This window comes from Astatotilapia calliptera, chromosome 7 (assembly GCF_900246225.1).
Source record: "Astatotilapia calliptera chromosome 7, fAstCal1.2, whole genome shotgun sequence".
Classification (NCBI taxonomy): Eukaryota; Metazoa; Chordata; class Actinopteri; order Cichliformes; family Cichlidae; genus Astatotilapia; species Astatotilapia calliptera.
Genome location: NC_039308.1, coordinates 31,703,671 through 31,730,878, shown reverse-complemented (window position 1 = coordinate 31,730,878; position 27,208 = coordinate 31,703,671). Strand labels below are relative to the sequence as shown.

Sequence of the window (27,208 nt, the reverse complement as noted above, 5' to 3'; positions counted from 1 at the left end):
CCCCCAATCCTGTACCACAACATTCAGCTCAAGCTGCACTTCACAACAGGGAATAACATCTAATTTGACACTGGACTTTGTTGCTGCACCAACTCAAGTATTTGGATGTCTGTGATGTGAGACTGCAATTTTTTTTTTTTTTTTTTTTTTTTTTAAAGAAAAGATTTGAGGCATTACAGTGTTTAAACTACTGCAGACGTAACTGATACTGTAACTGTGATGGTGCAATGAGCCTCACAGAAGATCTGCAGCACTTGGATGTCTCCACGCCCTATTTAAAAAGTGGACACTTAAGAGTATATTGATGCCTCTAGTAATGTATAACTACAATTTTAATCAATGACAGTGGGGGGAGGGGAAAATAAAGGAACTACTTTTTGCATCCTTGTGAATGCTTGGTTGTTGGTGGGATCTCATCACTGCTCAACTGATGTTATGCTAAGCGTTACAGCTGGATTATCACAGAGCATTGTTGTTGACCTCATTAAACTCCTTCAGTTGGTAAGGGGACTTTTTTTTTCTTTTTAAAGCTGTTGCCCCATCATTCACCGTGCAAGACGTACGTGCAGTTGCGATTAAGGGAATACTTGATGAACGTGATAAAATTCAGCCGCTGAAAGTTTATTGAAATCAGCTGAAAGGGTGTCCACTTGCTGAAAGCCGGTAATAAACATTCATCTGGCTCGTGGCTTGACCGCGTGTGTACGTGGGGGCATACACGTCCCGTCCTGCATGGCAAACGCAGAGCCCGTGAGCAACAAATCCCGATGCTTTAAAAAAAAAGAGAGAATTTAAAAAAAAAAAAAAACTTCGGATCTTCTGTTTTCCAATTATTGATGCACGTAATATCCTGAGCTTTTGTTTTGTTTTTTTCCGCCTCGTTATGTCGACTCGCCCTCTCTTCTCGCTTATCAACGGGAGGCTGTGATGTCATCACCCAGCTTCCCGGAGAGAGGGAGGGAGCGAAGGCGTGAGCGGGCTCGCGGGGAGACTGGCTGCTTCCAGACCAGCTAACGCTCGAAAACAAGCGACAGCTGTGCTGTAGCTTAGCTAGCTGCTGTCCCCCTCAACCCCCATCTTAAAGAAAAAAAAAAAAACAAAAGGAAAAAAAGAAGCACACGACTCGGGTCTATTCTCTTATTACAACTCTGAATGTGTGCAGCTAAAACACTGCGCCTTTTGCACTGACTCGAGCCTTTTATGCAACCCATCCTGCTCGCCAGGCACGACGATGTCCGACGCTAACACTACTTCTACAGACAACAACGGAGACTCGGGGCTAAACGGTAAGCTAAATCCTAACCAAACTGCTCAACTGTGACAGCTACCCGGTCTATATTCTTTCTAAAAATAATTTCTGGATGTTTTTGTAGTAGGTTTATTGCAGGGCTAACCAGTAATTTTGTATGCTTATGTATTTTTTTTTCACGGCGAAGCTGCCTACAAGGGGACGGTTTACAGAACGGTATGTTCCGTGTGTTTATTGACACTGTTTGGGCCAATGGTGTTTTAGTTGTACGCGCGATTGACAGGATCCTAAGCCAATCAGCGATTGGTAGGTAGAACGTAGACGTGGGGTTTAAGCTTTGTCAACAAGGCTAGATCGAAAAAGTTCAAAGTGGCAAAAATGGGGAAATGCATTTTGGTAATTTAACCTGAATCGTTCGTGTCGTGGAAAGTAGCAAAAAGAAATTTAGAAGACTTAAGTACTGTCTTTAAGATTTTCGTTTGCTTGGATTTTTGAGGTTACTTCTGTCGTTCATGTAACTTTTTTCCCGTCGACATAAGTTTTTGTTGATAAGCGGAATTAAAACTTAATATTCTTTCCTTTTTTTTTCCCTCTGGTTTTCATCTGCTTTAATTTATTCTGCCAAATAAATGTCTGTTTAAACATTTGCACTTTGTTTTTTTTTTTTCTAAACTTTAGTTTCGTAGTTTATTAACTAAGTCCATTGGTATTTATAGAAAGATATGAAATAAATATTTTACTTAAGACCATTGTTTGCATTGAAATCAGAATACTTTATTAATCCCAAGGGCGAATTGTTTTGTTACAGATGTTCATTTATACAAATATGGAAAATCTCTAAATATATAAAAAAAAATTCCAAAAAATACCCAAAAAAATTAAGTAAAACTAATGTTAAATTAAAATTAAATGTCCCAAAGTTAAACTAATGTTATGTACAGTATAGATGTGATATTATAAGTGGAAAAACACCTAGGTTTCATCAGGAGCATTTATAAAGTTTGATTTCCTGTGTTTGAATGAGTCTTTTGCTGAACTTGCCTCTATGGCTCTCCATCTTGTGCCTAACAGCTACAAGGGTGTGAAGGATTGTCCAGTATTGACCGCAACTTGGCTAGCATCCCTCTGTCTAAAACATGCCCTTAAAGGTGGTGTGATTAGAACGCTGACACTCCGGCTTACTTACTTGAGGGGGGGCTCTGCCTAGACAGCTTTTGTGATTCAAGTTTTACAACATAAATAGCATGCAATGACTTGGCATGCCATTTTTGGCCACAACGACAAGGGGACAGACCTTATACACATGACGAAAGAAATTGGTTGGGGAGGTGAGGAGTATGATACAAGAGGCAGCATGTAAGAACACAGAGGCTGCTTAATTTTAAGCCAAAGTCTGCTGGATAGGAAACAAACTTTCCAGCTGGTTTTCACACACACACATCATTTTGAACAACCAGTGGAGATTAGCTGCTTCTAAAAAAGGCTAGAAAATTGCCAGTTTTTGGTCACTGGATGGTAAATGTATTCCACCCGAGTTCATGGCAGACATTTTTAATATATATATTAGAGATGGCACGATACCACTTTTTTATGTCCGATACCGATATCATAAATTTGGATATCTGCCGATACCGATATGAATCCGATATAGTGTTTTTTAACCAACAAAACTGTTTTTTAAAATATCTTGCTGCATTTTGCAAGTCTGCAAGTTCATACTCAAGTTTAAAACAACAACTACACTAAAGCTATTCTGTTATACCTGTATACAAAAAAAATATTTCATAGTTCAGCAATACTGATCAATCTAATAAACTTAAACCTACACCATCCTCCCTATTCTGGTATTTTAAAGAGTACTTAGTGTAAATATTAAGCAACCTAACTAATAGGGTTCCAACTCCCAGCAACAACAAAAATAAATAAATAAAAAATAGGGAACCACCCCTCACGCTCCACCATATGATGCTTAATCGACGTAATCAACCTTAATTTGATGCAGTGCGAAAAAAAATGCACAGAAATCAATTATTTTTCAAGAAATATTAAATAGATTCAACATCTTTCTTCAACAAAATTGCAGACTGCACAGATGGTACCTTCCCAAAGTAAAGAGTACTATAGCACACCAGACTTCCAGGTTTTTCCTGCAACTGTAACTTGAGAGCAGGTGAACTACCCCCATCCCATTTGAACAAAACTTCAACTATCCATTGTTGTTTATCTCTCTACGAGCAAAAAAAATTTGACAGTGGTCTGCTCTTTTTTTTCTCTCCTGCTCTCTATTGTGTGGTCAGACCTGCTGAGCTGTTTCCTCATGGAGAGCCTGCTTGAGGTTCCTCTTTAGCTCTGTGCAAGCCAGTAACGGGTATAAACAAGTTTACTTATATAACTTTGTCGGAGATGAAATGCCTGGTTGCTAGCGAAGCTCCACATGCTATCCAGACCACCGACAGGTCCCGCATGTCACAGCCGCTCTATCAAGTGATGCATACTGCTCCGACGTGCTAACGTTCTGAGGTGAGTTACGGCGCGTTGCAAGTTTTGTGAGGTGCTTTCGTGATATTTAATGGATCGGATTACATTTTTTATTTTTCTCCGATATCCGATCCAGTAATTTAGGTCAGTATCGGACCGATACCGATACGTAATATCGGATCGGTCCATCTCTAATATATATGAAACAGCCTGTTGAATATCATCTGCCCAAATTAGAAGATCAAAAAGAAAAAAATGTGGATCTTAGTGCATGTACTGTTTGTGTTGTCACAGAAAAACCTGTGACACACCTATAAGGACAGCTAGCCCTTGTGCTTATCACAAGGGAGAGGCCAGCAGTGCACTTTGTAATCTGATTCTTTTTAGGTGTTTTCTCACTCACACCAGTGTCATAAATATAGTTATGTAATCCCAGGGGTCTTGAGTCCCAACATGCGACCATGGATAAGCTTTAGCCTTAACATCATGTCTCACCCCTATGAACCCCACCAACAGCTGATGGCTGGGCTGGGCCAGAATGTTCGGATGCATCAGCACCATGGTAACGTGGTTTTAGTCCACAGAGTGGAGACAATGGCCTGTCAACAGCAGCTTGGCTTGCAGTCCACCGTGTAATCTGCAGGATGAGTGTGAGTGCTGAGTCGAGGCCTGTTAAGAGGGGGGGGAGGGGTGTGTGTGTGTGGGGGGGGGGCTGCACCCTTTGCTTTTAACTGACCTGTTGTCTATGAAATTCTATGCCACATGGTGTTTACATACTGTAATGGTAATATTTATGAGGACTTCTCCTCCTTTTTTTTTTTTTTTTTTGGGTGGAGTAGGAGGAGAAAGTGTTTTAAAGCTGCGTAAAGATTCCCCCCACCCCCTTCTCAAAATTCTAGACTTGGGTAATCTGCCCCCCTCTAAATTTGTAACTCATCTCTGACATGCTGTACTCTTTAGTTACCAGTTCATGTCAGACATCACGTACAAATGGGGACAGCGTCATATATCACAGCCACAGCACATACTGTACACTAGGTGCTCTTTCACCACAGGGCTGTGAAAATGACATTACTTTTTAACTTCTTCAACTGCCAGTTTTGGGCGCCCAGCTTGTCTCTTTCCAGGAAATTCCCCTCAGGAAGTGATTGTTGACATGCTCTGTCTTTGTTGTCTTGCATGTTTTTGCTTGGATTTCCTAGTAAAGGCCGCTTTACCTTAATCAGAGGGAATGCTGTGGCTTTGTCACACCCTGTACCAGCCATAAAACAAAAGGCAAATATTGTGACAGGTCGTGGCAGGATAACAACAGGTGCAATTTATCATCTGAATAACCAGTCAGATGCCAGCTGAGAGTAATGTCTTCCAAGGCTCCAGCTAAAACTTTGCCGCTTTCCCTAGTAGTTCAAGGAATCTGTCACCCTGTGGGTGGCAAAGAGACTTCTGTTGTCATAACAGACATAAATCGGTCAAATTCTGACTAATGTATGTAGACATGCAAAACTCAAAGATTAAAAAAAAAAAAAAAGAATAAATAATAATAATCAGTGGCTTTAAAGACTTCCCCGTGTCTATGGGGAAAGGCCTCCCAGACCTGACGTATAAGCACTTTCCTGATGACTTGATGGACTCAAATGGTCATTTCAGGTCACACTTGTTGTAAGTTTTGGTCACTCACAGCCCTGGACCTCGTTCAGACATCTCTATTTAAATTATTATAATAATATCTTTTTGATGATGGTTACTTGTTCTACACTTTTACTTAGTACATATGGGAAAAAATGTTATGTCATTATAAAACCATTCTTTGCGTATGTTACTGTGCTTTCCATATTATCATGATTGTGGAGATAAATTATGATTTGAACAGGTTCTACAGGCTTATAGAGTGGGAAATTTGAAAGCTTACAGTTGATTCACTTCCTCTTTTTAAAAATGTAGATGATGAAAAATTAAAGCCATCGATAACTCCACAGTTTCGATGGTTATCGAAACTGTGGAGGAGAAGGGAAACAGTTTTCCCTTCTCCTCAGGTTAAGAGCCTTGGTGTCATCCTGGACAGTTCGCTTTTCTATAAATCTCACATCAATAATCTCACCCGTTCTGCAATTCTCTTTTGCATGGTCTCCCCCAAAAATCCCTCCATAAGCTTCAACTGGTTCAGAACTCTGCTGCTCGCATTATCACCAGAACCCCCTCCTACCAGCACATCACCCCTGTTCTTCAGGAACTTCACTGGCTCCCTGTGAAATTCCGGATAATTTTCAAACTTCTTCTGCTCACCTTCAAGGCCATTCATAACCTCGCTCCTCCTTACCTTTCTGACCTGTTAACCACCACCTGTTCTGCCCGTTCACTTCGTTCTTCTTCTTCTATCCAGCTTGCTGTACCTTCCTTCCGCCTCACCACCATGGGAAGCAGAGCTTTCAGCTGCTCTGCTCCCAGGCTGTGGAACTCTCTGCCCCCAGAAATAAGAAACACTGGTTCTCTCCCCCAGTTTAAATCCCAACTCAAAACTCATCTGTTCAAATCTGCATATTCACTGTGAATCCACTGTTTGTTAATTTTATCTTGTGCTTTTATTTTATTGTTCTTATTCTGCAATTGTTTTACTAAGTGTTTTATCCTATTGTAAAGTGTCCTTGGGTGACTTGAAAGGCACTCATAAATAAAATGTATTATTATTAGAACTGTATTTAATATGAGATTTCCTTTTAACAACTCTCATTTTTCTATATGAGGCTAATTAGGAGAGAGTTGATAGCTGTATGCTTCTATCAACACACAGTGAGTTGGTAACAAATAGTGTTTACGGTTTAGAACAAAACATAAATTTTTAATGGATAAAAAATGTTCTGGGGCATTAGGTATACCCATATATGATATATACTTTTATGGCTTGAATGCAATTCAAGCCCACACCAGACTTCCAGGTTTTTCCTGCAACTGTAACTTGAGAGCAGGTGAACTACCCCCATCCCATTTGAACAAAACTTCAACTATCCATTGTTGTTTATCTCTCTACGAGCAAAAAAAATTTGACAGTGGTCTGCTCTTTTTTTCTCTCCTGCTCTCTATTGTGTGGTCAGACCTGCTGAGCTGTTTCCTCATGGAGAGCCTGCTTGAGGTTCCTCTTTAGCTCTGTGCAAGCCAGTAACGGGTATAAACAAGTTTACTTAGAACCAGCAACAACTCGAAACTCATTACTGGGCACGGCAGTGAGTTTCAAAGCCTAAGAATGCTTAACTTTAATCAGGATAGTTAATGACCTATCCCGCACAGCTCTAGGATCTGGCCTGTTAACTGCAACCCATCAAGGTTTAGGGTTGGGTTTTATTTCATTCACAAGCTAAAAAGGCACATTGTTGGAAATTTACATTTTAAACATGTCCTGTCATTGTGTCTGGTTCGTTTGTTTGTTTTAAAGTCTGTAATTATTTTATAAAAAGTGGTGGATGTTAACTTTTTAAAAAACAATTTGGTTAACTGTTTGATAACCTGAATACTTGTTTTCAAGTCCATGCACAGGGAAGCATGTGCACGCGTCTCCCTTTTTGAAAAGCAATGCAAAATTTAATCTAATCTTTAGCTTAACACATGTCCATAGAGTCAACTGGATTTCTAAAAATAGAAGCTGGCTCATGTTTATACAAGAAGATTTAAGATAACAATGGTTCTCTTATCACAATATAAACAATCTTTTTGTTTGTAATTCTAATAGAAAGAAAAGATCCAAGAATATTTTACTGTTATTTTTTTGCAAATAAGTAAAAGACCAACAAATGGAAAGTAAATGGTGTTTCTTGAACTATAACTTTGGCCATTTAAACTCAAAGTTCTTGTAAATTCAGAAGCCGCTAGTTTTCTATCTGCTTGTTGCAAGAACACATTTTATGAGAGATTACAGTTAGCCTAGCAGCAAAACTCTTCTCTGTTTGAGTGAAGATGTTTTAAAATGAAGCTTTAACTCACATCAGAAAGAAACAAATACTGAATAATATTTCTGTGTTTTCTCCCTCAGGGTCCTGGGTGGAGTTGGAGATGAACAGAAATCACCAAGCCCAGTCATTGTCAACAGTTGACTCTGTTTCGGGCCTGCTGCCGCTCCCTCAGGTGGAGGAAGAGGAGGCCATAGTGGGAGGCTTGGAGCATGTCCCATCCTCTTCTTCAATCCACAACGGAGACATGGAAAAGATCCTTTTGGATGCCCAGCATGAATCAAGCCGCAGCAACTCGTCCTGTGACAGGTACTTTTATGAACAAACATCGCTCAAGCTCCTCCGTATATCTCTAACCTATTCAGTTTATTCTTAACAACAAAGTTTCATTTTTAGTGCAAATATTAAAACTTTCAGAATAAAACCAGCTTAGTTGCAAAGCTTCCTGTATTCCCAGATCTGTTTGACATTAAACACAGATTAGGACACGGGAGTTTAATCACGATCAAGAGTCAAGAAAGTCATTGGTTCATAAAGGCCTGTATTTATAGAAGATTTAGTCACATGAGGAAGTTGATTCCTCTCCAGCTTTTTCCTGTGATTTTTCTCTCAGTGTATTAGCAAGTCAAATGCCTCTGAAGTAATACTGGGTTTTGGCTATGATGACCTTATTTTCACCTGATTCTTACCAGTGACATGCTATGACAGGGAATAGTACTCGATGAAGTGTTAGCTCACTGTGCTAACAGCCTATCAGATGTGATATCTTCAGGGCACAGTGTAAACACACCTGTCACCTGACTAGCATGATGGTGTTAAACCAGAAACTATGCTGCACTTTTTTTTTTTTTTTCTTCTATTGTTTTTCCTGGCATATATTTATTTACAAAACCAGCTTTTATCTGTGCATTTTGGTGTGAAAACCCTACAACCCTTGAGAAAATTGCTTTTAGGCTCCATTAAGACTTTGTGCAACATAAAAACTCTTACAAGGTGTTAAATACTGGGCAGTTTGCTTCTAAAAGCTCGTTGGGAGCGGCTTCTCTGTCACAATAAATCAGATTCAATTCAGAGTTGAAAGGGTCTCAGTCGACTTGCTTCTTCTTTCCTTAGCAGACTTCACAATTTATCTGGCATGTAAGCAACAAACTGACCCTTTGCCCCACAGCCACATCGTGTGCTTGTGTGTATTGCTCAAAACTGTGATAAAAGGGACCTTATCAGTCCGCTGTCAGCAAGTCACCTGAGCACGATTTCAGATATTTGAGCTGAGAGCAGTGTATCAGCAAACCGCTCAGAAATGATCAGGGACACAAGCACTTGACATATATTTTGTCATAACACTCTCAGAGCAAGGCTGGTGTCATTTTGCTCAGAGGCAATTAGGCAAGTGTTTTCTTTACTTATCTTTCTGAGATGCTTTGCACACATTTCATCAGAGGGGTCAGAGTGAAGGAAGAGCAGCACTTTAAAGGACTTCTAACTCATAGCCAATAAATACAAGCTACAAGTTGGCATTTTAATCCTGTTATTCATATTAAGTGATTCATTTGTTTAATATTTCACAGATCCATGATGACGATGCATTTATAGTGCTTGTGGTACGGCAAGGCGGATGTGCTGTGGAATAGGCTTTAGTGGTATTTGTTTATAGATTGTGTGAAGTACACTTTAATATTGCAATACCACCCAAACCTGGGGGCTTTTTTCTACCCCAAGGTTAAAATAATATAGGGAGCCTTCATTTTTGGATTTTGTTGTCTTGGGTCATACGATCCAGTCCAGCCTAGTGTTGCAATGTAAACTAATGCATAAAGACTGTGTATTGCTGTGTGTCAGATCAATTTGATAAGGATCCGCCAGCTGGTACTGGTACAATAAATGCTGATATTAAAGTAATATTTTTTCTGTATGTAGAACACATTACCACAGCATATATGCGCTTTTGTACTGCTTTGATAACTGGTGACGCAAAAACATGTACATCACTTGTTCACTTTAAAGTTACATGAGGGAATTGTCAAATTGTTGTTGTTGTTGTTATTATTATTATTATTATTATTATTATTATTTTTTTTTAAAACCACAGCCCCCCACGACCTCACTCTCCCCAGGATGAGGGTCAGATCATCTTTGACGCGGAAAGAAGAGACAGCCAGGTAAGACGTAAGCATATGTATGCCTATCATATGCTTCATCAGTCTGTTGCCATGGCAGCTTCAACCACTGGCCCTGGAGGGGGATGACAGCCGTTGCCTGCCTTTAGTTTCCATGGAGATGGCTGCCACACCCAGTGTGTATTTCTGTATCGTCTGCACAGCCTGTCATCAGCATTATAGTTTTACTTATGTGTTTTCCTGGTGTCAGACATCTGAAAACATGGCGTGCACATGCTCAAATATTCCAAACAAGTCTCGTTTGTCCTGACAGACAGGTTGTGTGGGTCCTAAAGGCTGCAGGCTTTTATTGCTAAACTACATGTTTTTATGCCTTTAGTCTGAAGAGGATGTCTTGGACAAGGAGAAGGACATGGACATCTTGATGAAGGACGCAGATTGGGTTGCAGACTGGTCTAGTCGACCGGAAAACATTCCCCCCAAGTAAGTCTGAACTCTGTAAACATCAGCCTTCTGCGTGCAAATGATCATGCTCAGCTGCTTGTTTGTGTAGAGAAAGGAAATGATCATTATGGTAATAAAGTCACTCTAAAGAACAAATACGAAGCCAGCTGCTATAAGGTGTCAGCTCTGATGCTGGAATAAAAACTATATATTACTTAAACCCTTGAAAACCTAAAGGTTTCTGTAATGTATCTCAGATAAATGTGCACGACATCTGTGATACAACCTAAGATCTCATGCATACATGACACATCTCTTTTAATTGGTACCAGCTTCGAAAATGCTGTGGGATTAAAACTAGTTGATTAATCACTTAGTTTTCTTCACATCACAGTGTTTTTCAAATTGCTACTTTTCTCCAACACGCGAGGTGTTTTAAGGTGTGCAGGTATAAAACAAAGAAAAGGTGCAAACTCTTACCCAGAAAGAGCTTGCTTGCTTCATATGTGACTGAAAGTTATGTTTACAGCTATATTTACCTTTTATTGAGAGGCATTAGGTTATGAAGCAACTGTTCTGCATCTATAATGCGTGTGTTTTTAAACAGGGAATTTCATTTCCGGCACCCCCGACGCTCAGTAACGCTCAGTATGAGGAAGACTGGGGCCATGAAGAAAGGAGGCATTTTCTCTGCCGAGTTCCTCAAAGTCTTCATCCCCTCGCTGCTGCTATCACACATCCTCGCTCTGGGGCTGGGGTAAGAATCAAACACCACAGATCACCTGTGCAGCGTGTGTTATGTCTAAAGCAAGACTGACAGTAGTTAGTGAAATTTGCTCAACTGATTTATTGATTAATTTTTTTAAATGTATGTCAAAAAAGGATAAAATCTTTAAAAAAAAAAAAAAAAAAACATGTTGTTGTACATAACCCCAGCAGGGGGAGCTGTATAACCACAGACGAACATCAGCTGCAACCACTCTTTTGTATGTTGGCAGAACAGCTGCAGACTAAAAGGCTGCACACCTGCTGCTTCATAGTGACACTCCCAGGGGTTCCATGTGATAACACATGGTACAATAATCTTGGCTCCCCAGTCAGACACAATCATTACACAGCATTAATACTTCAGACATCATTTGCTGAACATGATGTGGTATTCAGTGGGAGATATTAACGAACCAATCATATTGGGGAGGGGGAATATGTCTGCTGGGCATTTGCATTCAAACTAAAGGGTTGGTTTTAGAGCGAAATGTATCCAATGCAAAACAGTATTTAGCATTAAATCTGCAGATTAAGCAGTCATTGTGGCTTGGCAGTCTCCAGGAGTTGCTTTGGGAAGTTGTTTAAAGCAGTAACTAAGTAACGTTATTATAATGGGACCCTTGAAAGCTATAGTTCTAGCACTGTCATCTACCTTCCCCATAGAGTTCAATTCATTTTGACTTATGTAACACCAGTAGTTTTCAGTCTCGTGTGCAGCTGCTTGTTTCATATAAACTGGCTCTCCCAAGTTTGGAACCACTGGTTTAATGTCCACTTACTTTCAATGGATTCATTGAAAGGTGACAGAGTAATTGAGGTACCCCTACCTCAGATCAGGCTTTAGGCACCTTGCCTAGCTCATTGATTAAACCACCACACCCAGTCGTGTTTAACGTCATTTACCTTCTTTTCAGGGTCTACATTGGCAAGAGGCTGACCATGCCACCCACCAGCTCTTTATGAGAATGAACATGAAGAAAAGTGCCTCAGAAGTGGGCAAGCGTCAGAGGAAGTTTTTCTGTCGTGAGAAGAATGCTTGTCTCTCCTTCCTGTCCTGCTTGCCCCTATTACCCCTCCTAAACCCTGAGATATGACATGTTCTCAGGCAAAGTGCATCCTCTTCCTCCTCAGCCTCCCCTCCTTCCTGCCTCTTGTTTTGTTTTTGTTTTTTTCTTGATCTACTGTTCTTACTGTCTGTTGATACTCCCCCTACTCTTGACCTCCCCAATATCTTTCACTAATTTGCATAAACTTTTCAGAAATGAAGGTCATATTTCCTTTTCCTCATCAGTTGGAATGTTTATAATGCATGGGTTTCCAGGGAGGGTTGCAGCATCAAACCAAACTCTTCTTCTACACATGCTGTTTTAGTCCCCTTTTGACTAACTGACAAGGAGGGAGGACTGTTATAGAACTGACCAGAGATTGTGCCACCTGCAGGTGTAGCCCAGTACTCGACCTTGGAAGCAAATTCAGACTTGGCTACGCAAACTAAAAATGTGACCATGCCTTTTTCAGAGTAGCCATTTTATTTAGATTTTTTTTTTTTTTTTTAAATAATTTATTTTGTAATGATGGTGGTTTACTGAGAAGTTTTAAATAATGAAAGGCATTTCCACAGTGGCCAACCCATACCGCAAGCTCTCATGAAATTCACTGGAGGAGTCTGGCTCTGTCTGCCGTTAGATTTATGTGACAATATGCAGTTATGTGCATACGATTGCATATTTTGCTTGGTGACAGGAACTGGAATACAGGTTGTAGATGGAAAGGCAGGCAGCGCGTCCCATTCGGTGTGTACACGAACAGTATTTTACATACACCAATATGGTTGGGTAACAGTGGTGTATGTTTCAGGAAAGGTTCATCTGTCTGTCCAAACTGTGAGCGTCCAAGTTGTCCTTTCAGTGAGCCTCCTGGTTTCTGCGGAGCATAACTGATCATTTCCTGCATGTGTGGTGTTTTTGTTTTTTTTTTTAACTCTAGACTGGGCTGGACTTTACGCGATTATAGTTTCAAATTAGTGCACGCGTTGTATTGTTCAAAGGTTCGATACCAAAAGGCCTAAAAGGGAGATTTTGATTTGAGATTAAAAAATAAGTTAGATATTTTCTTTGAGAACATTTTTGAGTGTTTAGAGGATATCTCATGAAACAAGTTACTTTTATACATGGAAATTTACTTCCAAAGATTTTAGAGCCATTAAGGAAAATGATACAGCCAGCCGTGCTTCCTGACACTCCAACAGGTTTGCCAAAACAAAAAACGAGGAGAATTAACTTGACGCTGCAGATGAAGGGATCAATTTGGATAGGCAGAAGGTACCCAGTGGTTCTCAATCTATCTCTGACTGACTGGAGGAAAGTTTGTGTAAACACAGGCTCTAATGTTAGGACGGCTGTAGCATGCATGGAAAACTTTATCTCTGAAGCTGATCAGTTTGTCTGAGCCAACCTGGGTCCAGATGACTTGAAGTCAGTTAGCGTTTCTGCAGAGTTGATTTGGAGTCGATATGCACTCCACCTGCAGTAAATGTTTTTTATTTTGTAATTATTTTTAGTCATCGAGGAGTAAGCTGAGTGCTTTTAAGTTTTCTTCCCCTTATCCACTTGCTCCGAGTCTACTCTGTTGATGTTCGCGTATCAGCATATAGCACCACAATGAGTTCCTGTAAGTCGCCACACAACACGTTTGCTTTAGCTTGACCGTTTCTTCCCGTTTATGACACAAAGTCAAGCATAAATGCAAAATGTTAACAAGGACTTGTTCCCTTTTCAAAAATGAATTTCATTGTGAAATTTTACGGTACAAAAGAATAACATACAAAATCTTAAAGGATACGGGGACAGTAAAATTTGACTCCTCATCATGCATACAAGCTGATTCAAAGACTGGCTAAGAACCACTTGCGGGGTGTGGATGTTCTCGTTTCAGCCACAGAGATACTAATGTTTTTCTTTCTGCCTATGTTTGTATGTGCAGCATTTGAAAGTGGTAATCCTTCTCTCCTGTGTAGTTTGTTTTTGAAATGTTTTTGTTTTTTTTCTCCTCTCTTGGTGTTGGACAAAGATTGTGAACGCACAGGAGTCATGTTGGACCTGGATCATGATTTAAAGTGTGAAAACAAAAGACCTCCATTGTTGATGGCAGGGCCTAATGTGAATAGAAATGGAAGGAGCTGAAAGACTCGTGGTATGAAAGTGTTTATTGTAATGCTACATTTGCTTTAATCTCTTTTTCCCCCACTACATTGGAGAAGATAATGGACATTTTCGTCATTAAAGATTACCTGAATGAAGCAATATGATTGTATTGTACTTTTTCTTTATCTTGAAAGTTGACAACTTGAAGTTTAAATTTTATTTTCAGAAAGAGGAACCACCTTGCAGTTCTTACAAACCTCAATTGAATATTCAGATAATTTTCAACTGCTTTGTTTTGATGTTGGCTTTGCAATATTTAAATTAATCTTTTGAAGCTGTTTAAAGTAGTCTAATCACCCAGTCACATGGCAGCAACCTACTGCATTTAGCCTGTACATATGATCAGGACCTGCTGAAGTATAAACTGAGGATCAGACTGGGGAAAGACAGGCGATTTAAGTAACTTAAACCAGATGGGCTGGTCACAGTATCTCCGAAACTACTGAGCTATTGAACAGTTTTTACAACCAAGGCAGGTAGAAGGGCATCTCTGAATGCACAATGTATTGAACCTTGAAGTGGATAGACTACAAAAAATCTATACCAGAAGTTTGGAAAAATGTTGGCTGGTTTGAGTCTTGATCTCTGCTGTGATGTTTGGATGGAAGGGTCAAAATATAGCGTAAACAACATGAAAACGTGGACCTGCCTTGAAGTTTTAGGTGTAATGGTGTGATGCTATAATACCAGCCTTGGTATTTGGTGAGCATCATGTAAATGTCACGTCTTACCTGAGTATTGTTGCCGACCATTTCCATCCCTTTATGACCACAGTTTTCCCATCTTTTGATGGCTGCTTTTAGAAGGATAACGCAACAAAACTCACGTAATCTCAAGTTGTTGAACATGACTATGAGCTCACTTTACCCAAATGGCCTCCGCAGCCATCAGATCTCAATCCAATTGCGCTGCGGGACTGTTTTGATCACGCGGACTGGGAAATGTTTCATGTGGCTGCTAGGGACATTGATGAATACACAGACTCAGTCTGTGGATTTATCAGGAAATGCGTGGAAGATGTCGTCCCATCCAGAACAGTCAAATCCTTCCCAAATCAAAAACCCTGGATTAACGGAGATGTTCGCGCGGCACGGAACACCGCCTTTGCCTCCGCGAACACATCGGACTACAAACACGCACATTACCAACTCCGGAAGACGATCAAAGCAGCCAAACGTGAGTACAGGGACAGGGTGGAACAACAGTTTGACAACCCTCGGAGTATGTGGCAGGGACTAAACACGATCACAGACTTTAGAGGGAAAACCAGCACACCGCAGACCACGGCCTCTCTGTGTGAGGATCTAAACGTATTCTACGCTAGATTCGACACAGCGAACACCATGAGACCGGACAGTGTGCGCACCGCGGATGACGTCAGTGCGCACACTGTGTCTGAGGAGGATGTGCGGAAGTGCTTCAGGAAGGTGAACGCACGCAAAGCTACTGGTCCGGACGGGATTCCCGGCCGCGTCCTCAGGTCATGCGCGGCTCAGCTGGCTGGAGTGTTCACACACATCTTCAACCTTTCCCTCTCTCTGTCTGTAGTCCCAGCCTGCTTCAAAATGGCCACCATCGTCCCTGTACCCAAATCCTCCACCATCTCCTCATTGAACGACTGGCGACCTGTAGCCCTGACCCCCATCGTAAGCAAATGCTTCGAGAAGCTGGTCAGGGACTTCATCCGCTCTGCACTACCCGACTCACTGGACCCTCTACAGTTTGCATACCGCCACAACAGGTCCACTGATGATGCCGTAGCCCTGACACTACATACTGCCCTGTCACACCTGGAGAAGAGAGACACGTATGTGAGAATGCTGTTTGTAGATTACAGCTCAGCATTCAATACCATCGTTCCCTCGAAGCTGGACAGGAAACTGCAGGATCTAGGACCGAGCAGCTCCCTCTGCAGCTGGATCCTTAGCTTCCTGTCTGACAGACGCCAGGTGGTCAGACTGGGCAGCATCACCTCGTCCCCCATCACACTGAACACTGGTGCTCCACAGGGGTGTGTACTGAGCCCTCTCCTGTACTCACTCTACACCTACGACTGCACAGCCACTAACAGCTCCAACATCATTGTGAAGTTTGCGGACGACACTACAGTGGTGGGTCTTATCACCAACGGTGATGAGACGGCTTACAGGGAGGAGGTCAGCGCCCTGACCCACTGGTGTCAAGACAACCATCTCACCCTCAACGTCGCAAAGACAAAGGAGTTGATAGTGGACTTCTGGAGGTGCAGAGAAGTACACACCCCCATCACCATCAACGGCGCTGCTGTGGAGAGAGTGAGCAGCTTCCGGTTCCTTGGTGTACACCTGGCTGAGGATCTTACGTGGTCAGTACACACAAACAAAACAGTGAAGAAGGCGCAGCAGCGCCTCTTCTTTCTCAGGAGACTGAAAAGATTCGGCATGAGCCCCCGCATCCTCAGGACCTTCTATCACTGTGCCACTGAGAGCATCCTCACTGGATGCATCACCACCTGGTATGGCAACAGCACCGCCTACAACTGCAAAGCTCTCCAGCGAGTAGTGCGGTGCTCTGAGCGGATAATTGGAGGTGAGCTTCCCTCCCTCCAAGACATCTACAGGAAGCGGTGCCTGAGGAAAGCGGGGAGGATCATCAAGGACTCCAGTCACCCCAGCCATAAACTGTTCAGACTGCTTCCATCAGGAAGGAGGTTCTGCAGCATCCGGTCCCGTACCAACAGACTGAGAGACAGCTTTTTCCATCAGGCCATCAGACTGCTGAACACGTCATAGACACCTCAGCTTCACTACTGGAACTTCAACATTATGCACTCCACACTGTATATAAATGCCACTTGTTTTGCACATATTCAACTCTGTATATTTTATATATTTTATTATTATTATTATTATTTTATTTTATTTTTTTACTATTTAATTTGTAAAAATGTGTATACACACACACACACACACACACGTAGGAAAATATTTAGTATACACATCCAGAAATGCATATACTATTATATATTGTACATATATTTATTAGTTTCAGGTTGGCCATTCTTGTATTTTGCTCGTTTGTGTTGTTGTGTGCCTGCACATGTGATGTGACAATAAAAAGTGATTTGATTTGATTTGATTTGATGGACTGGGAGTTTCCCACCTTTGATGTGCAGCTCACAAATCTAAAGCAACTGTGTGATGCCATCATGAGGAATGTTTCATTGCCTTGTTGAACCTGTGCCAGGAATTAGGGTAGTTGTGAATTCAAAAGGGTGTCCAACCTGGTATTAGGTCTACCTAATGAATTGGCTGTGAGTGTATATTTTTAACTTCAGAGGACTCAACTTTGCTTGTCTTATTTGTAAGAATAAATTCTAGCTAGAGTTTGATTTTCCTCTGACTTACTGTACTTCCATAGACAGCTACTATGAAAAGTCCACAGCTATTACTTTGCAATCCAGTCCAAAAACTGTGCTTTCCTGATGAGTTAGCACACGTAACTAAGACCTGGGGCATCAAGCTTCTCTGGAAATTCCTTTGAGCTCTTGACCATTACAGTGTTAATATTCTCAGAGCAGAGAAAGAAATGTGGCTGAAGTTGCCTTTTAAGAGATAATGAAATGCCCCAAACTCAAATTTCAGTTAACATTTTGGTAAATTATACATTTAAATGCTTTTGGAATGTCTCTCCTTGTTTTTAAATGTGCATACCTGTCTATTAAAAGTCTTACCAATCAGAAGATATTATTTCTTTTATTTTTCTTCTTTGAAACATCATCTGGATATTTTAGCTGCACAAAGCAGAAGCAGGAAGACCTTCCGGTTTGATTTTAGTGATTAGAAACAGTCCCATAGGACCCCTGAAGAACACAACTTTAAAAGCTTGAAGCTCTGCTCTCAAGTGGGAGGTATTCTGCAACAGTTTCAACAATCTTTTCCTCAGTAGTTTAGATAATACCACAGTCAGGGTACATGAACCTCATAATCTTATCCATCTGTTTGTTTAAACTGCTTCAGTGATGTCAGATGACCAGCAGTGAATATCATCAGCCATCACGAGGTTTAAATGTAAGAGATCAGTTTTAGTTCTAAAAATAATCAATCAAAATTCAGAGTTTGAATGCGCTAGTCAGTTGCGGCCTTTCTCTGCAGAGTATGTTTTCTCTTCTCACAGTTCAAAGCCAGTTAGCTTAATGAGTGATTCTAAACCGACCTTGGGCATGAGCCTGCGTGGCTGTCTTGCCCAGTGGCAGCTGGGATATGTTCCAGGCCGACATGACTTTCAAGGATAAAGTAGGTTTAGCTAATGGATGGCTGCATTTCTTTGATCAGGGCACTTAGTTACTGTAATGAGCTTCTGAATGACTTAGAATAACCTAATTGACATAAAGTAACTTAAGTAGTAAACATACAGAAGTGCACTTAGCCCACTTAATCAGTTTAACATCTGGGAAATTTACTAGTTGTATTTACTGGTTGTAAAGGGAAGCTGCTATTCTGCAAAATTCCTACTGATCTGTGATGCAAAGACATTTGATTCTCCAGACTCTGGTTCATGATCAGCTGATTGAGAGTCAGGATCTGGTTTCAAACTCCAGCAAGAAGATGCTTACACACAGACTGTGTATGGCATCTCCTGTAATGAAGCAAAAGTGTCAAAAGTAACACAAGAGAAGATCATCTCATCCTGCACACTTTATGAAACACAAAACGGGATGATGTGGCACTCTACAGGTTTCTAAGGGATATTTTGGTCAACCTGTAGAAATACCAGAAGTTTGGATAATCCAAAGTAGCAGAAAACCCCCCACACAGAATAATCACAGACAATAAAATAATTGATCTGAAGGCAGCCTCATCCACCTCAACCCAATAATGCTTCCACCGGTCCTCCTCCATCTTCCCTATATGGAACCTCAGCACACCTGTTCCTAGCCAATCCGGACACAGTGTGACACATAGCCCCTCCCACTGCAGCTGATGGCGTTACCATGGGTTACAGGGTGGTGGCCAGCTCCATCTCTCCCTCTTGTAAGGAGACTTTCTTCCCCTTCTTCTCAGGATTCAGCAGAATACACTGCAGCAGCACACAAAGATACTGAAACAGAACAAAACACAGCCCAACAGGTTTGATCAGGGTGCCTGTTCCTGCTTGTTTCCATCAGTAACTCATTTCCACTCATTTCCCACTTCCAACTGAAATTACCTTTTGTACTTATTGTAAGCATTTTTATTTTCTTATTTTGAAAAGGAAAAAGGTCTTCAGTAAGCAGAAGGCTCCTTTAAGTATCTGAATTGTCTGATCTTATTTATGTTCATATACTGATACGAAGGGGATTTCCTTCGAGTGGTGGGGTCCCCTCCTGATCCCACCCACTGATATTGGTCTAGAGTATTGTTAGGCTTACAATGCCCCAAACTCCCAAATAAAAACACAGACAGAATCAGAGGTGGAATGTAACTTATTAAAGTACGTTACTAAAGTAAAGTTTTAATGTACTTGTGTTTTATTGAAGTATTTCCTTGTTAAAACTTATCATTTTATTTAAATAGGATTACGAGATTAACGTCTCAGAGACATCAATGGGTTGTTGCGTATGATTCTGCTGATAAGCAAAGAATAAGCAAAGAATAACATTCAGTGACCGAAAAGCACAATTTTGCTTACTTCAATCTACAATTCATTAAAAAACAACAACAAAAGACCTCTATTACATCAGTGTCTGTGCCTCTTCAGTGTAAGATATCAACCTGGCTGCTAGGCTAACATTTTAATGGTATTTGTACAGTAGATGAAAATTTTTAAAAAATGAATTCTCTTCACATAACCCTTGTAACTTCCTTCTACTGGAATAATATTTTCCACTGGAATAATATTTTCCTGTGTAAGTTGCAGAAGTTCTGTTGTAGCAGAAAAACAATGAGTGTTGAACTTTATGGAGACATTTTGAATGATTCCATAGACACAGAGTCAACCAGTCCCCCCAGACCTTCCAGCTTCTCTGATTTCATTTGGACTTTTCTAAACCTACTTCATTACACTGATGCTGGAAACCATGTCATTTGTAGAGAAAACTATGCAAAATCAGGCAGCAGATTCTTCGCCTGTGCTTTTCTTTTTATGATAAATTAGCACCAGCTCAGTGATGACCCATGCTCAGTGATTTGGGTTTCCTGAAAAGTCTAGGTTTCCATTCCTCCCCCATAGTATCAAACTGGCTGCCCTCAAAATTGACAAAGTGCTGTGTAAATTGAACTGAACAGGGCTAATAATCTAATCCAATAAGTATGTTTTGGTTGGAGCAGCCGATTCCAGAATCCACTCGTACTGCTGATCTCCCTGCTTGTCCTACATTTGTTACTGGATGCCAGAGCCGTGCCCTTCCTGTCCAGAGACCAGACTCTCCCTGTGCCTCTTCCAACTGTTTATCGGGCACCCCGCCAACTTTCCCTTCTAATTATCTAACGCTGCCCCCCCACCCCCCGCCCCTTGCTCTGCTCTCAGCAGGGGACTTTTTTTTTTTAGTGTAAAGACAGTTCAGGATAAAGGCAGGAGGTGTACAGGTGTCAGGGCACACTCTTGGCCTTCAGGTGTGGCTGTACCCCAGGCATGTTCACCTTTCAGAAGCCACTGCTGGCATTCAGAAATCAGACTTTGCCATCTTCCTGCAGGAATGACCACCCGCCCACACACACACACACACACACACTGCAGCCCTCTGGGAGAGGGAATAGTAGCAGGAAAGCCATTTGCTGCCCACCACGTTGTTATGGAAACTGCGCGGACACGGACTCTTGTGCAGGAGAGCTTTTGTCTGTCATGCTTGAAGTCAGGAATCAACAATGTGTTATTAGAATCAGCTGTTACAGCCTGGTCTTATTGATCACCATGCAACACTGATTTATTTATATCTCAAACACATCTGTTCTCTGTAAGGCTCATCTGCAAATGTTCTTTATAACCCTTCACTTAACCTCTAGCAACACATATAAAGGTCATATATATAAATCTGCACAGGCTACCTGACTGTTTTTCATGTGACTTCACTTGGTGAGTTAAGTATGATATTTTTAAACCACACAATGTCCCGGTGTTGAGCTAAGCCACACTTTATAAACCACACTTTAGTCATGCGCTTGCGTTATCTATAATTACATTTATGACTCTTTGTAGTGTTAAAGCGTTTGTTGCTGTGTTGGTCGGGAGAAAGAAAGGTCTTTATGAAAGAAAAGTTATTACTTTTATGTATTGTTTTCCAATGTCCACAAACAGCATTACAAGGCTATTTATAGGTAAGTAATTACTGTACATACTGACATCTAATATTTAACCATGGGAGTTCTACGTATGGCAAGTACCCTATGCTAACCCCCACCCTGTGTTTTGGAAGAAAATACTAAATAACTTTTTTTTTGGAAGAAATTTAAACTGCTTGTTTATTTGTTTGTTAGAGTCATCACCAAAAACCTCAGAAAACAATTTTCAAGACAGCACAGCGTTAGGGGATTAAACCTCAGAGGATTAACCCCTTAAGTGCTGATTTGGAATTGGACTACCCAATGTGAGGCAAAGGACATTGGGCACAAGAATCCTGCATTCATTTTAGTCATTGTAGTGGTAGGTGGCCCCCGACAAATACCCAGAACAATGGACTTTCAGGAGAACCAGGTTACATACTAATACATACTGACGATGATTTAAACCAAAGGTTTTACATTTGATTTCACTCCTTAGACCTGTTGATACTGACTGCTGCTACTTTTTCAGTACAGAGATATGCTGAGTTTTGAGCTAATAGCTCTTTGGGAATCACCTTGTTGGTGCAGAACTTTTTGTGCCAGTGTTTTCTTTGGCATTTTTCCTACATTCAGATGAAGAAATAGGAACAAAGTAGGTTTTTTTTATGACACGTTGTTAGTAACAAAGTATTTAAAAATGCAATTTAAACTTGGTTCTTTGCTGAGTTGTCTGTGATGTGTAGACACTGGTTCATCTATTAAGAATGATTCAATATTTTTCAGTGCTTCAGTGATTCAGAAGTCTGAAAATGGTCAAGTACGAGGACTGGACTGAAAAGGAGTGGAAAAATAGACAATGTCTAAAGAAGTACTTTGGAAGAACTTCAGAAATCATGGCTCTATCTATCTATCTATCTATCTATCTATCTATCTATCTATCTATCTATCTATCTATCTATCTATCTGTCTATCTGTCTGTCTGTCTGTCTGTCCGTCTGTCTGTCCGTCTGTCCGTCCGTCCGTCCGTCCGTCCGTCAGTATTAAGCTTTTAGTACAGTGTAGCTGCAGATTGATCATAAAAAAATGCAGTAAGCGAACCAGGCTGTCAGTCTCATGCATCAAATGAATGTGGTAAAAGACAATCTGAAAACATGCTGAGTATGGAAAGTTTAACACAAAGTTTTGCACTGCAGATTTTGCAGGGGTAATAATCGATATAATAATATTGGGGTTATTGTAGGTGCAGCATTTTCTTACAAATGTGACCGTGTCTCTGGCATTGGGTTTGATACCAAAACATGCCAACTGGAAGAAAATCATGTTATGATCATTTCCAGGCAGAGTGGTGCGAAGAGTAAAACTTAAATCCAAGCGGAAAAGACAGCAGGAACTGTTATTTTGATTTCCTCTAGTTTAAGTTCCTTCAACACAGGACACTGATGATACCTTAAGACACCTTTTGCAAAACTATGCACAATACTTCAACTATGGTTCTCTACAACTCTGCATCGTATTTATCTGTTTAGCTGTTGGGATATTTGAGCTTCCAACAGAGAATTAGCTATGTGCAGTTTGAATAAAACATTACAGGCCAGTTTTATAGAACAATAATATCATCCCTTTCTAACAGATTCACCTTAGTGAAGGATGTGTAACTTATATCTAATGGCTTAATATAGGTTTGATAAAGTATTTTCTTTTTTTCATCACATTATGAAATTTCAACCAACAGCTGAATCACAAGGCTGAAGTTGTGGCAGAGCTGAGAAAGCCATCATTACCCTTGCGTTAAAGGTGAGAAATTGGTAGTTTCGAAACAAAACGTGGAATTCTATCTTTTCTTAATTGAAATTGTATTCCTCTATATGGTTCTGGTTAGTTTTGAAGGGGTGGGTCTTACATGGAAAATATGATGTCACACACTCTACGTACATTACGTTGCTTGGGGCTGCCATATGTCCTGTAGGAAGTGGTAAAAGTAAAAGAAACAGATAAAAGACAAACTAAATAAATAATAACAGCTCAAATCATTTAAGTAACTTGTAATACAAGGGAGAGAGCGTCCACATGTCCCCACTTCCTTTCCCCTTAAGTGGCTGAACTTTATGATTTGACTACAAATCAAATGGAAGCTGGAGTTGAAACTTGAGCAAGTGCTGGACACACCTGAGGGGTGTGTGTGTGTGTGTGTGTGTGTGTGTGTGTGTGTGTGTGTGTGTGTGTGTGTGTGTGTGTGTGTGTGTGTGTTGGAGCCCGGGGTGTGGTGCTGAAGGGACAGCTATCCTCATTGTTGGACTGGGTGTGACTTTGAGGAACTCTCCATGGTGCTGGGCCACTCTTGACCTCAAACATCCGACAGAGACGCCCTGCAGAGACATTTAAAGACTGCACGCCACGCTTTAATTATTACATTACACAGCTCTCTGGCGGGCAGGACAGCTGCGAGGACACTGTCTCCGGGTTAAATAGAGCTACAGCGAACAAGTCTTCAGTTTGGACAAGTGAGAGCGCAATATTTCCGGACATTCAGCTGTGATGCGCTCCCGATAGTGCCAGTCTGGACGGTTTCATTCGGGCTACAGGTAATCCCTCATTGGGAAACATCCTCCTCCTCCACCCTATAGGATCTCTTTGTGACAAAGCCAGACTTTAGGTCTCTCCCTCATATGCTGATTTATAACTCAAACAGCTGTGGGCAAGGAGCTAATTTAGACTCATGAGTAAGCAAATCAGAATTGTTGCTGATCTGTGGCGGAATCACTGACAAGCAATATAGCAGAAGGCTGTCTCACATCTTTCCCTAATATCAGATATTACGTGGATTCATTTTGCACTTCTCTCTCCACCGTGAGAGTGTGTGTGTATCTTTTTTTTCTCGAGCAGCATTAGCTTTACTGATTTTTTCCAGCTTTGGTCACAGTGCGACCACCTGCGATTGAAAACCGGCAAAGGCGGTGGCTGTCCAAGCGCACAGCGCTGAGGGAAGGGGAAAAAACCGGACAACACAACAAGCTGAGACTCCGAGCATCTGTGCAGCTACACACCGCTAAACCCAATCACAACCAACCGCCTGGAAGGGATGTCGACCGCCGGGGAAATGCCAGCTTTCTTTCAGAGGATGGGCTCCGAGAGCCCGGCCAGGCCCAGGCAGAAATTCTGTGGCGTGTTCTGTCCAGTGGAAGGTTCCTCGGACAGCAAGACGCTGGACTTTGATGCACTCTCGGCGTGCAGGGGCAGGAGTGACGGGCGAGTCATTGACCGACAGACCGACATCTCCCAGCCGAGGAAGGTAGAGATAAGGGAGAGCACAGGGAAAGAGGCTCTGCAGAATCTCGATGATAAACGGGTAATTTTCTCCGATTTTGCATGCCGATTGTGTATATTTTACACCTCTCCTTCCCAGTCTTCCTCCTTTTGTCTTTCTTTCTCTACATTTATCATTCCAGCTCTCATTTATTTCATCCAACATTCAGCTTTTTGCACACACCCGCGCCATTTTTCATCTACAATCGCATCAGTCACAGAGCCTTTGCCACTCAGCAGAGTTTGTTTAAGCATACACATCCAGTTTATGCCAGACAACTTGCCATGACTACATTTCCCAGAAAGCACTATGATGTAACAGAGTCGCTGGCCCTCAGTTAGAGGGCCCACCATGCAGAAATGCCAGAGGGAGTGGCTCTGTTAGTCAGAGTCCTTAACAGCACAGTGCAGCTGGCTGTTGGTGAAGGAAACACTGTTAACAGGTCTGCACGAGAAAGAAAAAATAAACATATGTGTCATCTACCATGGCATGATTTAAATAGGAGGCACACCTTTGTGAACACATCAGCCTGGTTGCTTTTGCAAGGTGATGCAGGGTTGGACCATTGCAGCATTACTGCCCTTGAGATCTCTCGTTCTTTTAACAGCAGAACTGAGTTGATGGACAGGCTCAACCTGACCTGCATGACTTGCAGGAAAATCTATCACGTCTTTTACTGCTGCTTCAAGCAGTTATTCAGGTTTTAGTGATTGGTGGTCAACCCACATCTGTACTTCCTTTACTTAATACTCAAGCACTCAGGATGCTGTTAAAAGCTTTGGGCGTTGGTGTTGAGCCCTTTTATCATGTTACATATTGATCGGAAGCATTCGCCACACAACCCACTCCCTACTCTCTTCCATCTCTTCAAGTCATATATGATTAGTTAGTTGCTCTTCACTTTTCTGATGTGAGAGCTTACTTCACAAACACAGACTTCACAGACTTAATTGATGTGATCTTCAATATCAGTGATGTCATTATTACAGGAGATGCATTTCAGCGTTGCGTTCTTCAAAAGCAAGCTGACATTTTAGGACTGTGGTGGATAAAATGCGACACAACAGCGCTGCAGTGCATGTTTACTCAGCTATTGTGTGTAAATGTGGGTTCGCTGCACTCGCAATTTCTAGTTTTACTTCTGCTCCACTCAATTTCAGAGGCACACACTGCACTTTGTAACCCACACCATTTATTGTACACTTATTGTAAAGTAAGCTTTACAGACTTAATTAATAACACGTTAAGATAAAACTCTATTGAATTCATGTAAATGTACATGATTTTTTAGCACTGATTTCCAGCTCCATGTTTGAATCCATGGACTCTACTAGAGTAGGTTTGCACAAGTCACAATTTAGAATAATCCTTCTCTATCTCATATTAAACCTTTGTGCAGATCCTCTGTCTGAAACAAGGCATGTAACTCCCTTTAGCCTCCTTTTAAACCAGCATTCCTCTGATTGGCGATCAGTGGTAAACAGAAGGTTTGAAAAGCAGGTAGGTGGAGCTGTTTGCCTAAGATCACCATATTTTGGATAACAACTCTCTATGATGTCATACGGAGCCAAGAGCATAAAAAACTGTCTGAAACATGTTGTTAGAGCAGTCTGAAGCCTGAGCTTTTGTCTCATGGGGATTACATGTACTTACATAACATGTAAACTCATTATGTTAAACTTTGGCCCTCTTTAATATGGCTATTCAAATTAAGAAAATAAGAAAAACTGAGTTTGTGACTGAATTGACAACTTTTACTGTGGTTTTACAGACATTTATATAACAAATGAACTTTAGATAGCAATTTCTTGCCTTAAGGACTTTGTTTGCAGTTGTTTTTTAATGCACCTTGGGCAATCTGATTACATGCGGATGGCTAAGAGGCATCACTGTTTACAACTGTTTATCACATGTCTCCAAGGCTTCTGTACATATTTCACAACCGGCTTCGTCACTTCCACTGGAAGGTTAAAGGACACTGTCCCTTTTCTCTCCCTTGCACATTAAGAAAACAAAGTAATGGTTATAGCAGCTGTTGAGACTGGCAGGAAAATGTCATCCGTGTCCATGGCATTAAAAAAAAGAAACACCACATGCTGCACTAATGACATATTTTCCTGTTACATCCTTGTCAGGGACACATCAAGACAAAAGCATTACAGACTACTTTGGTAAGTCCTGTGGCTGATCAGCTGCACATCATGATGTGAATCTACTGTTCCACAAAGAATCCTTATGCCTAGCGGAAGACCGTGGAGGCCATGCTTTAAGCGTATACACCAAATTTGGACCCTAACATTTGGATGTCACAGCAGAAGTCGAGGCTTATCAGTCAAGGCAACATTTTTTAATCTTCCATTGTTTAATTTTAGTAAGCCAAACTGTAGCTTTACCTTCCAGTTCTTAGCTGGCAGAAGCAGCGTGGTCTTCTGCTTTAAAGTTTGATGCGTTCTTCTCAGATCTCTGATTTTTTTTCTGTTTTTGGAC

General features: G+C 41.2%; 2 protein-coding genes across 2 annotated transcripts in view; both read left to right on the top strand.

The window, feature by feature from the left end:
* Window positions 1-1,072: 1,072 nt before the first annotated feature.
* On the top strand, window positions 1,073-14,296 carry bnip3lb (BCL2 interacting protein 3 like b). Its single transcript, XM_026174340.1, has 6 exons — window positions 1,073-1,286; window positions 7,749-7,974; window positions 9,755-9,824; window positions 10,162-10,265; window positions 10,834-10,983; window positions 11,909-14,296. Exons 1-6 carry the CDS (start codon window positions 1,232-1,234, stop codon window positions 11,955-11,957), a joined length of 654 nt encoding a protein of 217 aa, XP_026030125.1. The 5' UTR covers window positions 1,073-1,231; the 3' UTR covers window positions 11,958-14,296.
* A 9,546-nt stretch (window positions 14,297-23,842) lies between these two features.
* Window positions 23,843-27,208, top strand: part of dpysl2b (dihydropyrimidinase like 2b) — a 29,989-nt gene continuing 26,623 nt past the window's right edge. Inside the window, exon 1 of the mRNA XM_026174337.1 lies at window positions 23,843-24,763. Coding sequence (XP_026030122.1) covers window positions 24,497-24,763 — 267 coding nt within the window. The 5' untranslated portion in view covers window positions 23,843-24,496. The remainder of the gene's footprint in view (window positions 24,764-27,208) is intronic.